The 17,120-nt window shown below is 34.4% G+C and overlaps 1 protein-coding gene across 3 annotated transcripts in view; it reads left to right on the top strand.

Annotated features, from left to right (window-relative positions):
* The window catches only part of efl1 (elongation factor like GTPase 1), a 148,077-nt gene that overhangs the window by 7,213 nt on the left and 123,744 nt on the right, over positions 1–17,120 (top strand). For all 3 annotated transcript variants that reach the window (XM_067401090.1, XM_067401088.1, XM_067401089.1), the window contains exons 8-12: positions 1,819–1,942; positions 6,161–6,240; positions 7,645–7,781; positions 10,479–10,601; positions 14,082–14,181. In XM_067401090.1, coding sequence (XP_067257191.1) covers positions 1,819–1,942; positions 6,161–6,240; positions 7,645–7,781; positions 10,479–10,601; positions 14,082–14,181 — 564 coding nt within the window. The remainder of the gene's footprint in view (positions 1–1,818; positions 1,943–6,160; positions 6,241–7,644; positions 7,782–10,478; positions 10,602–14,081; positions 14,182–17,120) is intronic.

Here is a 17,120-nt window from a genome sequence, read left to right as displayed (position 1 = left end):
ACGATTCCGTTTTGAATTATCTGAAAAATCTACTTTTTTTGAACTCATCCTAGATGGTTTGTCGATTTTCACTAGAAAAAGTTCAGACCATGATTGCAACAATGTATGGTAACACTTTATTTTAAGGTGACGTAGTTACTACATGTACTTACTATAGTAATAACAGTAAATTATGCATAATTACAAGTAACCCTCAACCTAACCATAACCGTAACTCTATAGTAAGTACGTGTAGTTAATTAATATTACTCAGTACTTAACCTACGTCACCTAAAAATAAAGTATAACCAAATTTATTAAAGTCTTTTTGATCAAGCCAAATTGACAAAGAGCATGTCAAAATGGATGTGAGGCTATATCTCTGCAATACTTCAGCATATTGAGACGAATCTTGGTAAATGTCATCACAAGCATGACTTGAGGCCACTTGCACTGTTTCGGCACAGTGCCACCTACTGGTCAGGAGTTAAGAAAAATTGACTATTTTTGCTCATAACTTCTAAACAGTTTCCCTAAAAATTCTTTTGATTCAATGCAGCATACTGAGTCGATTGATATCCATATCAACTGTTTTGGACATTGGCCATTTTGAATCTTGTTGTAAAATGCTGTATTTTTAGCGTATCATTACAAAACTGGGAAATGGCACCATGCCCTAAATGTAGGGTGAATTCAGGTTGATTAGGACACTTTTTCCTAGACATCTCAATGGGAAAAAGTGTCCCAATCAACCTGAACTCACCTTACTCAAAAAGTTTTGGAACAGTGCCACCTTGTGGTCAACATTTATAATGAAATTTAAAAAAGAAAGATGCTAATAGCTTTTGATTTATTTGGACTATTCTAGTGAAACTGGTCTTGATAGATTCATTGAGTCATACTGAGAACTCTGATACCGATATGACACATTTAGTGGCACATTTGTCCGCTATTTTGAATTTCTTTGAAAACCTACCTTGTTTTAGACCATTGGTTTGATTTTCACCAATATTGGCTCAGATCATCTTCAGAACATGCCGGCAAAAACACCCCAAAAAGTTATTAAAAGCTTTAAACTGTTCTTGAGTAACACATCAACAAGCTCGACGGCATGATGCTGAGCTGATTCTGAGGCTTTCGACATCAGTTTGGTAACAGTGCCACCAACTGGTCAAAAATAAGCAATTATATCTTATTACTAGTGATTTCATTTATGATTTCTGAGCCGTTTTGCCTAAAAATCGAAAAATATCTCATTGTTGGAATTGGGTACCTACATATCATGTGACCATTAACCAATACCAATGAACCTTGAACATATGAAAGAGTGAAGTGATCAAAATATCAACTAAAGTCTCATTTTAAGTAAATATTTAATGTCAAAGGGGTACAGCTGAAGTTTGGTAATCCCAGATATATACTGTAGAATAGTATTAGTATATCTATTAGATCATGTGATGTTTTATTTTACTATATTTTTTTATATTCTATTCAGCATACGCCACAGGCCAGAGCTTGAGCAATGTGTCTGCATGCACGTGCGCTAACCACTGCTTCACGACTCCAACAGAAATATGATTTTGAAGTTGAATGCTAATGATATCTTACTAAATATGACTCAATAACAGTGTGATGTTTAACATTGCAGCTGTCTATCTGTGAATAATCTGTTAAATGTAGTTACTTTTTAATTATGCAGTAATCTATGACAGCTGTAAGATCAGAGATATTGTTAAAATCACATATTCTTTGAACTACGTTCATACAAATGAATGTGATGAAATAAAATAACACATGACAAGTGCAAATAATGATGCTGAACTGTATTTTCTGTAACAGGATCCATCAGTTTGCTGAGATGTACAGTCAGAAGATGGGTATCCGCTTCTGGGTTCTGCTCAAGACCCTGTGGGGCGATTTCTACCTCAACGCCAAAGCTAAAAAAATCATGAAGGGAGCTCAGGTACAATCATTTCTGTGAGATAATACAGCCTAACGTGGTTTATAAACATGGTAATACATTGGTATTTGTTGAAACATTAAATAATAACATGATATGACCAATTTATCCCATCATTATGCCGTGGTACTACCAAATTCATTTTTTTGTAGGGGTTTGCAATAGGGAAAAGATATTTTTTTATGAAAGTGTCAGTTGTGTATCTTTCTATGGAGGGACACAAAGCTCTTTTCATTTAAAAAGATCTCCATTTGTGTTCTGATGATGAGCGAATGACAGAATTTTCATCTTTGGGTGAACGAACCCTTTAAATGCTTTCATGCTGAACATTTCGATATGGAGTGTTTGTTACAGTACATGCTTGGTTTGACCATCTCTGGAAGTGGGCTGACAGAGCTACAGGAGTGATGTGATAGCACAGACTCTCCATTAGATGCTCTGGGTTTGTAGTGCCATTTAGGACATTCAGATGTGCTGCAGTTATGCTAATGGACGTCAGTTCTCTCACTGAAACCTCACTTTAATAGCTAGAGTACACACACATACACACACACACACACACACACCGTGGAACATCCTCTCACTTCCCATGAACAAATGATCTTAATATAACAGAACTAGGGGTCGACCGATTATCGGCGCCGATATTAAGCATTTTTATTGTTTTCGGCAATCGGCCATTTTCAAAACTGATTTGCCGATAAAACCATTTTATTTTGAAATGCGCGATCTGGCACTGATCCAGCCACCTCAGTCAGAGCGCACCGCTCTGTGGCCTAGACTAAGCCCCGCCCATCGTCCGTCTGGTTTGTTGGGAGTCACGAGCCTGGCGCTGCTGGAAAATGTTCCGCTCTCACATCCAAAAGCACACGGAGCTGCTTCAGTGATCATCATCACACATCAATAAGTTAACTCTCGAAGGTAAGAATGCAGTAAACGTTCCTGAAGTTGCAATAAATCACTACACTGAAGTTGCAAAACACCTAAATATAATCGATTTATGATGTCAAGCCCCGTTCAGTTATTATACTGTGAATTCCCGGTAAATGTCCGTCATTGCAGTGATATGCTTTAACGGATCATCACATCAGTGCTGAGAAAACCTACTTCTCTCACCATTCGGCCAACTTAACGTTATATTGTGAATAGATTATCAACACGAATGAATTCACTCACGTCTGCTGCGGCACTGAACAGCGTCCGTTCCGTTAGGGCTCTTAGTCAAAAAATTGCGCTTATTTGGAGAAATATTGCTTTATTCTAACATGATTGCAAAATAATTTATCATACAGATTCAGAATTACCATTATGCAATTTTGAAGAGCTGAAAGCCAGGGCATCAAGCGCGAGCTCTGAAGCCCTGACGCGACGCGAGCTCCCTATTCCTGATAGTTATCTCCGCGGCCGCGCTCTCTCATTTGACTAATAACCCTATGCTAATAAGGTAAATTGACAATAATCTCACATTGCACGTTTCTGGATGACGCTGTCCTGTATACTAATTGTTACCCATTTTAATTTACTTCATAAAACTTCAGAGAGATTACATTTATTTTCCATTATTTGTTCATTTGTTGCTGTTTAAATTTGCTTTTAAGTTTTACTTTGTTTATAGAATGCTGCTGATGGATGCTCCCAGCACTTTTTATGTTTGTTGTTTTTATTAATATTAATGTTGTTATTATGAACGGTTCTCAGAATTAAAGATGTGTTAAAATAATTTAAAGAGAGTCTTTGTCAGAGGCCTTTTTATTCTTAATTTTTACATTAATTTTCATTTTTACACTAGACACATATCGGTTCAAAATATCGGTTATCGGTCTCCTTGATCTGTAATAATCGGTATCGGCATCGGCCCTGAAAAATGCATATCGGTCAATCCCTAAACAGAACATATCAGACCTGGATACAGTGTTATAACTAAGGATCAATAATGTGACACTCATATTTTTTTATTTGGATGTATTATTTAAAAATAAATAAATAAATGAAAAAATATAATTATATAGAGATTGATTTGACTTGTACACTTCTATGTTGGACTTATTTTACATTTTGGAATTAAAATAATAATAATAATAAATAGCATTTCATTGCATTATTTTATTTTTATTATTATTATTATTATTATTATTATTTTTAAAAAAGTACATTACTGTTAATGTTGTTTTTTTTTTAATGTTTTCGATAGAAGTATCTTAAGCTCATCAATTTGATCTAAAAAACAGTAAAACAGTAATATTGCAAAATATTAGAATTTAAAATAACTTATAAAATCTATAATAACACATATATATATATATATATATATATAAATAGTTATGTGTATATATATATATATATAAATCAATATATATATCTATATAAAATATATATATATAATATGCTGAATTTTCAGCATCGTTACTACAGTCTTCAGTGTCACATGATCCTTCAGAAATCATTCTAATATGCCGATTTACTTTATAAAAAAAAAAAATATATATATATATAATATGCTGAATTTTCAGCATCATTACTACAGTCTACAGTTTCACATGATCCTTCAGAAATCATTCTAATATGCCGATTTACTTTATAAAAAAAAAAAAATATATATATATATATATATATATATATATAAATATATATTAATAATCATAATAATAATAATTATATATATATATATATATATATATATATATATATATATATATATATATATATATAAAATATATATATATTTTTTTTTTTTTTTTTTTTGGAAACTGGGATCCATATTTTTTCCAGGATTCTTTGATGAATAGAATGTTTAAAAGAACAGCATTATTTGAAACACATCCAAATGTATTTATTGCCATGTTTCCTTTCTGAATAAAAGTATTAATTTCTTATTTTCTTAATTTATTTCTAAAGTATTGATTTCATATTATTATGTTTATTTATATATATATATATATATATATATATATATATATATATATATATATATATATATATATATATTATTAATTTTTTTTTTTTTTTTTTTGGAAACTGGGATCCATATTTAATTTCCAGGATTCTTTGATGAATAGAATGTTTATAAAGATACAGCATTATTTGAAACACATCCAAATGTATTTATTGCCATGTTTCCTTTCTGAATAAAAGTATTAATTTCTTATTTTCTTAATTTATTTCTAAAGTATTGATTTCATATTATTATGTTTATATATATATATATATATATATATATATATATATATATATATATATATATATATATATATATATATATATATATATATATATATATATATATATATATTGTTTAAATTAAATTAAGATTAAAGTTAGAAAATCTAACTTTACATATAATGATTACCATTCAACATGTGATTGGTCCTTTCTTGCAACTGTTCAACCATCAATGACATCGTTTGTACATTAGATACACTGTTGTGTGTTGGTTCTCAGGCATAACAGCGCTGACACAGCATAATAAAGAACAAAAGCATAAAACCCAGGTTAATAAGACTATCTGGGATAAAAATGAGTCTGTTTGACATGTAAAAGTTGGTTTAACTTATTATTCCTCTTTCCTGTACTATCTATTATTCTGAGCAGTGATCACATTTATGGAGTGTGTGTGTGTTAAACTTGATTTTAAAAGATTTTGCAAAAATATACTTTCTATATTTGTCACTGGGCCTTAAAAAAAAATGAGGACACTGTAGTTTGTTGATTTTGGTTAATAAGAACACTCTTGTTGAAGATGTTTACAGTAATGCAGGACGAAGATCAGAATAATGAACCCTGAAGATCTGTCTGCAGTTACCAGACGATTTAGACAATGCTCATACAAAACACAGTCTACAGCCCAGACTTATCTGTCTCTGCCATTATTCCAGTCTGTCAGACAGATCTCATTCAGAGAGAGTTGGTTATGGAGGGCGACGTGACCTCCAGACGGCAACATTGATTTGCAGGACTGACAGAGTCAAGCCTAACTGAAGCCTTTAAACTCAATTGAGCTCAGATGTTAGTTGAGTTTGACCTCATTCAGTCACATTAGAAACTTGTTATTATGGGTCGTAAACTTTAAAAAAGGCAACTAATGAATCATTGCAGTCCCTGGGTCACCTACATGATGTCTTAGTTAGTGTATGCATTCTCTTTTCCATATAAATTGATGTTTCTTAACTTTATATATACTGTCCTAACAGACATCACGCTCATCAACTCTTTTTGTCTTCACAGTCCAAAGGAAAGAAGCCTCTGTTTGTGCAGCTTGTCCTGGATAACATCTGGAGTATGTACGACGCTGTGGTCACTAGAAGGTAACTTTCTGTATGAACTGATTTATCTATACATATGAGAAATTCACACCAATAAATGTCAAACCACACTGAAAATGAGTGTGCTGCGAGATGTAACGTAATTAAAAAAATTAGTTGAGATTAGTAAAAATAGTTTTCATTAATTGCAAAAAAGCTTAAATAAACAAATATATGAATATTTGATGAAAAACTTAAACTTAAAATTAAAAATTATGAAATATTAAAGAACTTTACCTTGGCAACTAGCTTAAATAAGTTAAAATTGAGGTATTATTATTAGTAAAACTAAGCTAAAAACCTAAAAAAAAAAAAGACAAAAAAAAGACACACTTTTCTAAAACTGCTGTATCGTGAATAAGTCACGGCTGAAGGGCGTTGTTTGGTACGACGTGACTTATTCACGATACAGCACTAGCCTTGAGTACCTTTATTGCTTTTATAAAACCGTTACCATACAATACAAATATCAAAGCCAGAAATATGTATCACTCCCACTTTCATTAAGTGAACTTTCACTATAAGCCTTCCTTCCGCTGGAAAAAATAGTCCCTGACCGTGAACAGCAACAGAAGTTATGTTATAACACCATTAGATGGCGGCAAAGACTGTCATTATGAGAGTGTCAGACAGTACTGAAGACTTTTACATTGAAAAGACTGAATTGTTGTGAACAAGGAACAAGACACAACTGACAAATGCTTTGACTAGCGACTGTCAGTCACGGGAAAACCCCTTAACTGTTAAAAGGACAAGATAATACAACAGACATTTAAACTGATTTTTTATTATGAACATAGGACTGATCTGAATGAAAATGCTAAACTTAAATGCAGGTAATAAACTCGTTCACTCGATCTCTTTCACACTACACTCTTCTACATAATACAGTAAGCTTCATTGAACAATATCAATTTTTTGTGAACAAAACAAGGCTAATGACCAATCAAAATCAAGGACAGAAAATAACCGTTTTATAAATTAAAATAAAATTTAATTTAAAATATTAATAAATACCATGATAGTAAAAAATACTAAAATGACACTGGTGGTATTAAATTAACCTTAGCAGTGCTAACATTTGTTAGTGCACAATGTTATGAAATTGAGGCAAGATGAAATAAAAGTTTGTATATTTAATGAATGCATGTTCCCCGGTGTAAGTGTGCATAATTCATCAGTGCACTTAAAAAAAGAAGAAGAAGAGTGGCAGAAAATCCCCAAATGCAGATGTGTAAATCTTGTCACATCATACACAAAAATAAATAAATAAAATAAAATAGAAAATTAAGGTGCTTCAACTAAGTACTGAGTTAAGGGTACAAATACTTTTGCAATGTAATTACTTCAGTTTTCCCTTTTTAATTAATAAATTATTATCTTGCTTAACTATTTTCAAATTTCCAGGGACAAAGAAAAGGTGGAGAAGATGGTGACCTCTCTGGGGGTAAAAGTCCTGCCTCGTGACCTAAAACACTCGGACCCCAAAGTTCTTCTCAGTGCCATCTGTAGCCAGTGGCTTCCTGTGTCTCAAGCCGTGCTCTGTATCCTTTACAAACACTGGCACTCGCTGAAAAAACACTATCATTCAAAAAGTGTGAGGTCAGTACGTCATCCTGTTAATGTTTTTGAAAGAAGACTCAGAGAAATCATTCTAATATGATGATTTGATGCTGAAAAAACATCTCGAAAATACCGTGAAAAACACAAAACACATCCAAAAATGAGAAAAAGTTTTGAGAATGACTGTAAAAATAGATTTGACTAGAAATCTGAGATGTATTTTTACAGACTGGTTGTTAAGTTTAGGTATTGGGTAGGATGAAGGGATGTATAATATGGCCATGCAGAATAAGGCATTAATATTAAGTACTAATAAACAGATAATATGCAAAACTTGAGAATTGTTCCACATGCTAAAGTGTTACCAATTTGTTTATATGAATCCTAGAGCTCAAATTAAGGTGCTTCAACTAAGTACTGAGTTAAGGGTACAAATACTTTTGCAATGTAATAATTTCAGTTTTCCCTTTTTAATTATTAAAAATTATTATCTGTAAGCAACTGAAAAGAGAAGCAAATGGATCGTTAATTCAATATGTTGATTTTTGAGGTTAAATCATAACCTATATACTCATCAATTAAATATTTACCATCTTATATACTGCATAATTTGATGTTTTTAAATAAACACTGACAAAAACGTTTTAGGGCTGGAGTGGACTATATGATATATTGAACATTGATATATGTGATCACCTGGACCTACCTAAATTGTATTTATATAAAGCGTTCACAGGCAAATTTGCTTTATGTATTTCCCCGGCGTTGAAATCAAACACGATTCCTGGCTGCATGTCAATATCCATGGATTACTGGATCTTTGGTAAGTTGTAAGGGACACTATATCGAGTCCAGCCTTCAGTTTAAACTGATAATCACTCATTTTACTCGCGTTTTCGCAGTTTCATGCATAATGTTTGACTAAAACAAATGAGGGAATGCAATGACATAACATAGGTTTAACCTCGTGTATCTTGGACAGTCCAAATGTCTGAATTTCAGAGTATAGTTTCTAGAAACATACAACACACAGTCTTCTAATTATACCCAACCTCCAGTGACGTTAGCCACATCAGCACTAGGCAGTTGACTGGCGTTGTCCACCTCCTCAGCCGTCACCCGTCCTGCCGTGATCTCACCAGCTGTATAGGGAGGAAACGCAGAGCCGACCGTTATTAGACGGCTCCTTCTGCGCAATATGATTGACGCGGGCACACCTCGCAATTACTGTGGTGACAGGTGCTCGCAGTGAACCGGTACTGCCATTAGTGCTTTTGGTAAAATGTCAGTTGTTTCCCTAAACATGTAATTGAGTGATTCTCAAAATACTTCACAATAATGTGCAATTTCGGCCTGCTTGGCAGGTGTTTTGTGTTTGTGTGTTCTTTTTTTTTTTTTTTGTGAATGGAAAGGAGTTGGAACTTTTCAAAGCTTTGTAGCAGTTTAAATCTTTGCTTTTTAGCAGTGAGAACTATTAGATATGTTAGATAAACTTGTTTAACATAAAAATGACCTACAGTAGCATGAATATTAGCATGTTTAATTCCTCAGATGTGTGTACCTTCCTTTGAAAATGATGATTTTTTTGTTTGTTTGTTTGTTTGTTTTGTCTCGCCTCACAAACATCAACAGATCTTCTCGACTGTATCCAGTAACTGAAGTCATAGAAACCTCACAATTCTGACATCATTTTGTTTGTCGATGTTCAACCCTGTTACCAAAGTTATTATAAGAAAGAAATCTTCAATCCCATACTTGTCTTCCATTTATTTGAAGCACACTTCTGTTCAAAGGTCTGGGATCAGTAGTCATTTTTTTAAAATATTAAATATATTTATAATTTTACAAGAGAGTTTTGTTCCAAATATATGCTGTTTATCAAAGAATCCTAACAAATTATCACGTTTCCACAACAATATTAAGCAGCACAACTTCTGCTTTGCCATCACAGAAATAGAATACATTTTAAAAACAGTTATTTTAAGTTAGGGTTCACAATATTATGTTGTTATTACTGTTGTTTTAATCAAATCAGTGCAGCCTTAGTGACCATAAGATAATTCTGTACATTAAAATGACATTAAAACTTTTGAACAGCAGTGCAAATTTATCAATAACTGCAAACCAATATTTGCAAACCTAGCTTAATTTAGACTAAATATGAGCTCTAAGATTCATATAAACAAATTGGTAACACTTTAGCATGGTGAACAATTCTCAATTTTAACTAGTTGCTAATTGGCTTGCTGTTTATTAGTACTTGTGTATAAGCACATATTAATACCTTAATCTGCATGGCCATAGTCTACATCCCTTAATCCTACCCAATACCTAAACTTAACAAATACCTCACTAACTATTAATAAGCACTAATTAGGAGTTTATTGAGGCAAATGTCATAGTTAATAGTTAGTTAATAGTGAGAATTGGACCCTAAACTAAAGTGTGACCATTAAGATTAATAAATGCTGTAGAAGTATTGCTTGATAGTTCATGCTATCTAATGTAGTTAACAAATGTTAACGAAACCTAAAATGTTATTGGTAAATGAAATAGAAAAGCATGTGATATTTACACATTTCACTGACTATTTGTTAAAAAAAAAATTCAGGCCCTGTTTTGTACCCTATTTGTGGAAAATGCCAGTCGAGTGTGTTCTCCTTAACTGTGTTACTCAGCAATGGTGTGTGAAAAGCTGCCCAGCCCAGCTGAGATCTCGGCTGAGAGAGTGGAAAAGCTGATGAGCGTGGGAGCGCGCAGGTTCGACTCTCTGCCCGAGAAAACACAGGAGCTAAAAAAAGGTGAGTGCGTGTTAACGGCTATGGCAGAGGATGTGATTCACGCTGCATTTCCTACCGCCAGACTCCATCTGTGAATACACCGTTTTGAGAACTCACACTCGTATTGCACGCATGTGCTCTTCACTCAGAAAAAAAGGTGCCCTCAGATCTTTTCTAGCGCTTTCTGCTCACTGCAGGCTTCCTAGGTGTGCAGCACCTGCTCTGTGAACTGTATTTGGATCCAACACCTCCACTTTTGCCTTGGGGCTTTTTTAAGCTGTGTGACGGTGGCCTTTTGCTGCGTTCATCTTCTTTGAAAGGGAATATTTCACCTAGAAATTAAAAATATGTCATCATTTACTCACCCTCATATCGTTTTTAAATCATTTTCCATGATTTATTTTTTTCTGTCAATCAAAAGAGCATCATGAAAACACAAAAGCACCATTAAAAAAAGTTGACTATATCTTGTGTGCTGAAGTCATAAGAAAGCTGTGTGTAAGTAACAGACTTAAAGGTAGCAGGGCTGTAACCACCATAGACATCATAATATCCCCTCTAATAATTAAAAATGGCCAAATTATCCCTCCCCAATATATGAAACTCTTGCACTGCTCTATTGTTAGGATGACACAAAGATTTAAAATGAACATTTTGAGTCTGCTGACTCTGTCTACCTCAGCGGTCTAACAGCGCTCGTCAATGTCAAAATGATCGAGATGGCCAGTCAAATCAAAGAAGGTGGGGTTTACTGTTCACAGAGGCAGATCGTGAATTCCAGCATGCAACTTCAGTTTAACGTAGAAAGAGAATGAGGTAAGATGTAAATAGCAAAACATTTAATGCATGTTTTGCGATAGAAATGTTAAAAGACAGACAGTAACATCCAGTGATGCAAACTACTTAACTTTTTCTCAAATATGGCCATTTTTAATTTGTAAATATGCATTTAGGCTGTAATTCCTGTGATGAGACAAGAAATATTTTCGAATTCTACATATTAGGCATACAAATAAAAGTATATGTGTGCATATTTTAATGCATATTATTTAATGCAAATTATTGGAGCTATTATTTGCAATTAGACCTAGAATTTTCTTCACTGTTCTGTTTCTTTAAGCTTCCAATGTTCAAGACATGCCTTGAAAGGTTGCCTAGTTGGCAATTTGGAGGGGTTAGCAATAGCAAGCTAGCTTTGAATGCATAAGATCCCATAATTACGAGTCTGAGGACATGAACAGCTCCGGGTAGAACGTCACGGGTTGCTATCTTGTAATTACGGTTACAACATGGCGCGAACGCAGCATAAGCTCATTGTTTTGGTTCAGGAGGAACAGTAAAAGGTGCTTCTGTTTGTTTGTGGCACTCAGTGACTGAAGTCTGTCTAACTTTGCATAGCATGAAACACGCTGATGATGTGTGATGTCTGCGTGAGCAGGTGTGTGGAGATTTTATATATATATATATATATATAAAAACTATAATAGGATCTCGATACCATTATAGTTTTTATTCATATTTCAAATTAATTTTATGTTTATATTCTCTGTTTTTGTTTTAATTTCAGATAAAGTTTTAGTATTTTTTTTTTGAGTTTGTCTTTTTTTTTGTTTTTTTTTAAACAAAGTTGTGTGTTTTTTTTTTTTTTGTTGTTGTTTTTTTAATTACTCTGGTTTTAGATTTAGGCTCCAATTCTTCAATCCTTCTTAGCAATTATTCTTTTTTGCATATTACCAAAGTCCCTTTAAAACAAGTCATTTCGGCCATTTTTGAAACGCCTCTCGGGCATCCTGGGCAACATGCAATTTCTTTGAATGGAGAAACATCAAATTCTCCAAAACTGTTCGCCAACCTTACGATTAAATTTCATATTTGAAATCGCCAATGAAATCTAACAACAACCGGCTCATAAATGTAGTTTCTAAACGCTCGAATCATGACAAAAAAACTGTATTTTTCAGGCTGGATCAAGCTAATGCGCATGCGCAGACCTAAATGCGCGTCTCTTCGCAGGCGCACGTCTGACTGTTTCTATAGAAACCGGTGATTCTAATGGCCGCTGAAGTGACGTGATGACTTTACCAGTTGGCGATTGGCTCTTATTTAGAAGGCGGGACTTATTCCGCCATATTGCATGTTACACTTTCTCCCAAGCAAAACAATACGAGTGACACGTCTTGTGTTATTCTATAGTCTTTGATATTACTAGGAAATTGGGTGTTTATTAGTACTTATAAAACACACATTAATGCCTTATTCTGCATGATCATATTCTACATCCCTTAATCATACCCAATACCTAAACTTAAAAATTAAACTTAATTACCTCACTAACTATTAACAAGCAGTAAATTAGGAGTTTATTGAGGCAAAAGTTGTAGTTAATAGTTAGATTAGTGAGAACTGGACCCTAAACTAAAATGGGATTTATCAGATTTCGCTCTTGTGTATGCCAGTGACGATATACGTGAAATGAATGCAGTGACATCCAATGCTGATATGCGATAGCTGAGTGTACGTGATGACAGAATTTTATTACTTATTTTTGGGTGAACTATTCTTTCTAAAAACTAAAGGTTTAATTTAGAACCAAAACAATGTGTCACAATGAGTTTGTTATTCTCTAGTTCTTTAGGAAACCATCTACAGTAGTGGCCAAAAGTGATGTCCAGTCTAGGAAAATTGACATTTTCACCCTTTATTCAAATATTATTTAAAATGTGTTAAAGATTTTGTAATCATATTCCATAGTTGTGTTTAGAGTCAATTACGCAATGAAATATGCCAAATTGTGCCGACATAATTTTTGACCAGGCTGTCATGCAAAGAAATTGTGAATGCATGCAAAACAAGAGATAATATTATGTTGTAACTAATTATGTTGTAGTGAATGCATGCTTTAATCCTGTGAGCCTTTTGATTCTTTATGCCCTTTTTTGTCAGATAAATACCCTAACCAAGTTTAGTGTTTTGTTCTTCCCTCATAACTAAACTAGTTAAAATTAACTTTTTGAATCTACAAAGAACCGAATAGCTGCTGAAGAGCCCCATACAGCTGAAAGTGGGTTCTTGATAACATGTTTCTTTGTGAAATCTATAGGGCTGCATTAAAGTATCTGCAGTTTATTAACTGACTTTTGTAGCCGTCTGTGTTAAAAGTTGCCAGAGGACATTTGTTTTTGCAGCCTTCGCACAGTTGCGACAAGAGTTTGTGTAATAGCAGGATGCTTTTAATATCGTGTGGCCTCAGGCTGAAGTTTCTTTGAGCTCATGCATTAAAAATCCTCAGTTCTGGCTTACGGATTGTAAAATCACACTTTAAAGTCATTTCTGATTCCGCTTAGGTGTGAAATTTAGTTTGATTTTGTATTCATATAAAAAGACCACACCGTGTCCCATCCATATTGTGTTCAAAGTCTGAATTGTGCAATTACACTAGTGTTGCTGGCATTAAATAAGACTCTTTTTAATCTTTTTGCTCTGTGTGTTTGTCCCCTGTAGCATTTCTAGATTGTTCAGCTGATGAGACGGCGCCTGTAATTGTCTTTGTGTCAAAGATGTTTGCCGTGGACTCCAAAGCTCTGCCGCAGAACAAACAGAGGTATTGAACTTACAGATGTGTGATATTTTAAGCCAATGTCTGTTTCCTATGTTGTATGTGGTTCATTTTCAGATAGATGTTAGTTATAGAGAGATTGTATTATTGTGGTTATGTTCTGTTCTCTAACTTTCTGGTGCCGTTCAGTTGTTTTTAATGGAATTATTTTACATTTTGGTTTTTTAGAATTTTTTACTTCATCGAAATGGTACGAAACTTGGTAAAGGTTTTGGCACTTGCTATGTGAACACAAACCAAAAATCACAGACATGATCAAAAAGGTCACACTTGTACTGTTTGAGGTAAAAAATTATGCATTGGAAACGAATGGGAAGCGAATTTCATCTAGTGGAAATGTTTGGTACTGCACCCAAACAAAATCTTACTGAAAGCTAATTTTTTCAGATATATAATATATATAATATAATATAATATTCCTAATGGTAATTTTCTTTTCCAGCATAACACATATGAATACCTAGATATGTTAAAACACTATTCACAAAACTAGTATAACAACAATTCGGACAAAAGGTCTTTTTCCTACACTGGCTATTAACAGGTGAATTGAGAATTTACCGACCATAAATATAACTTACTGGACATACAGAATATTTTAAGTATATTGTTGCTCATATGACAATACAATTATTTAGCTTTTTCCCTGGATATGTGTAGCAAACAAACAGTTTTGAAGGTTGTTTTGTCACACGCAGCATCATATACAAAATGAGCCTGTTTCTGTCTCCTGTCACATAAACGTGAAGACCCATTGTGATTTTGTTTTTCATATTTTTGTTTTGGTGGCTTAATGTGAGGAACATTCCACATATGTGTCTCCACATGGTGTTCGGTAGAAAAACAGCCTTCAGGCATCATAGATAAACGTCTGCTGGTAAATCTTCCTCTGAGGATAGAGTCAGGACAGATGTTTTCTTTTATAGATGGTTTATAGGACTTTGATTTGAGTCGTTCACATAATTTACATCAGCAAGGATTAGACTTGAACTGTGTGCAGCAACCGTGTTACTTGCGTTCATTTTGGACCCTGGCTGTACTGCACAACAAAGACAAAATGCTAAGAAAATGTCTAGACTATGAAGAAAGAATTTGTCTTAACGGTGCTCTGATGCTCAGAGTGTGACATTTAATTTCAAATAAATCAAAATGAATAAAAAAAAATACCTTTTCTTAGCTCCAGTGTTGCTGTAGTTACTGCACTCTAAAAAAGTCAAATACAGACAAACCCAGATGTTGGGTTAAAAATTTAATAAAGAAATTTAAAGGGGACCCATAATGTCCCTTTTACAAGATGTAATATAAGTCTCTGGTGTCCCCAGAATGTGTCTGTGAAGTTTCAGCTCAACGATTTGCCCCTATTTGGCTGTGAGCAAAAACACACAATTTTTGTGTGTGTCCCTTTAAATGCAAATGAGCTGCTGCTCATTGACGGGATAACAAACTCTACTACAACAACTCTTCCTCTTCTCTAAAGCAGCCCAACATGGCCACACCCCCTTTGTTGTGTGTTCTCGGGGGCGGGGTTTATGTAAATGTTGGGGTTTTGTAATGTCACTAACTCAGGAAGAAGCTCATTGTAGTCCCTACCAACTACTTAAAAAGTGATTTCTGTAAAAGAAGATCTCTCCCTTTGCATTGAATTTTGAGCGTCGTAACTTTGTAGATGTTGTTTATGCTCAAACAGCAACATTACACACTAACTAAAGTAAAACAAAGTGAAATCATAATCAAGGACCCCTTTAAAGGTGGGGTATCCAATTTTTTCAGCTACGCTGTTTGGAAGTTAGTCGGGCTGATACCAACAACATATGTCTAACCAGTCAGCATTTGGGGGCGGATGACGGTCATGGAGACAGAACGAGCAAGAGGGAGATTTGAAGAAAAAAAAAAAAGGCAGAAAGAGAAATGATGAGAGACAATACAAAACAGCTCAAAGGAATATCACTGGAATTCATTTTTATGACTGGGCAAGTGCTGTAGGACTGGCGTTAATATTAGAAAAGCTTTCCAGCGCTGGAGAGAGCTAAGCAGGAAGGTCTGAAAACAGACTTGGAGGCTGCTTTGAACCCGCTTTTCATGTGAGTAAAACTGGGTTTGAGTGTCATGATTGTCTGGAGCTGCTGTGCTGTTGGCGATTAACAACAAACTCTTGTTTGTACAAACCCGATTCCAAAAAAGTTGCGACACTGTACAAATTGTGAATAAAAACAGAATGCAATGATGTGTAAGTTTCGAATTTCAATATTTTATTCAGAATACAACATAGATGACATATCAAATGTTTAAACTGAGAAAATGTATCATTTTAAGGGAAAAATAAGTTGATTTTAAATTTCATGGCATCAACACATCTCAAAAAAGTTGGGACAAGGCCATGTTTACCACTGTGTGGCATCCCCTCTTCTTTTTATAACAGTCTGCAAACATCTGGGGACTGAGGAGACAAGTTGCTCAAGTTTAGGAATAGGAATGTTGTCCCATTCTTGTCTAATACAGGCTTCTAGTTGCTCAACTGTCTTAGGTCTTCTTTGTCGCATCTTCCTCTTTATGATGCACCAAATGTTTTCTATGGGTGAAAGATCTGGACTGCAGGCTGGCCATTTCAGTACCCAGATCCTTCTTCTACGCAGCCATGATGTTGTAATTGATGCAGTATGTGGTCTGGCATTGTCATGTTGGAAAATGCAAGGTCTTCCCTGAAAGAGACGACGTCTGGATGGGAGCATATGTTGTTCTAGAACTTGGATATACCTTTCAGCATTGATGGTGCCTTTCCAGATGTGTAAGCTGCCCATGCCACACGCACTCATGCAACCCCATACCATCAGAGATGCAGCTTCTGAACTGAGTGCTGATAACAACTTGGGTTGTCCTTGTCCTCTTTAGTCCGGATGACATGGCGTCCCAGTTTTCCAAATTTT

Source organism: Chanodichthys erythropterus, chromosome 11 (genome assembly GCF_024489055.1).
Source record: "Chanodichthys erythropterus isolate Z2021 chromosome 11, ASM2448905v1, whole genome shotgun sequence".
In the NCBI taxonomy this organism is placed as follows: domain Eukaryota; kingdom Metazoa; phylum Chordata; class Actinopteri; order Cypriniformes; family Xenocyprididae; genus Chanodichthys; species Chanodichthys erythropterus.
The sequence above is the reverse complement of the archived record's forward strand: the minus strand, read 5'-3'. Positions and strand labels throughout refer to the sequence as shown.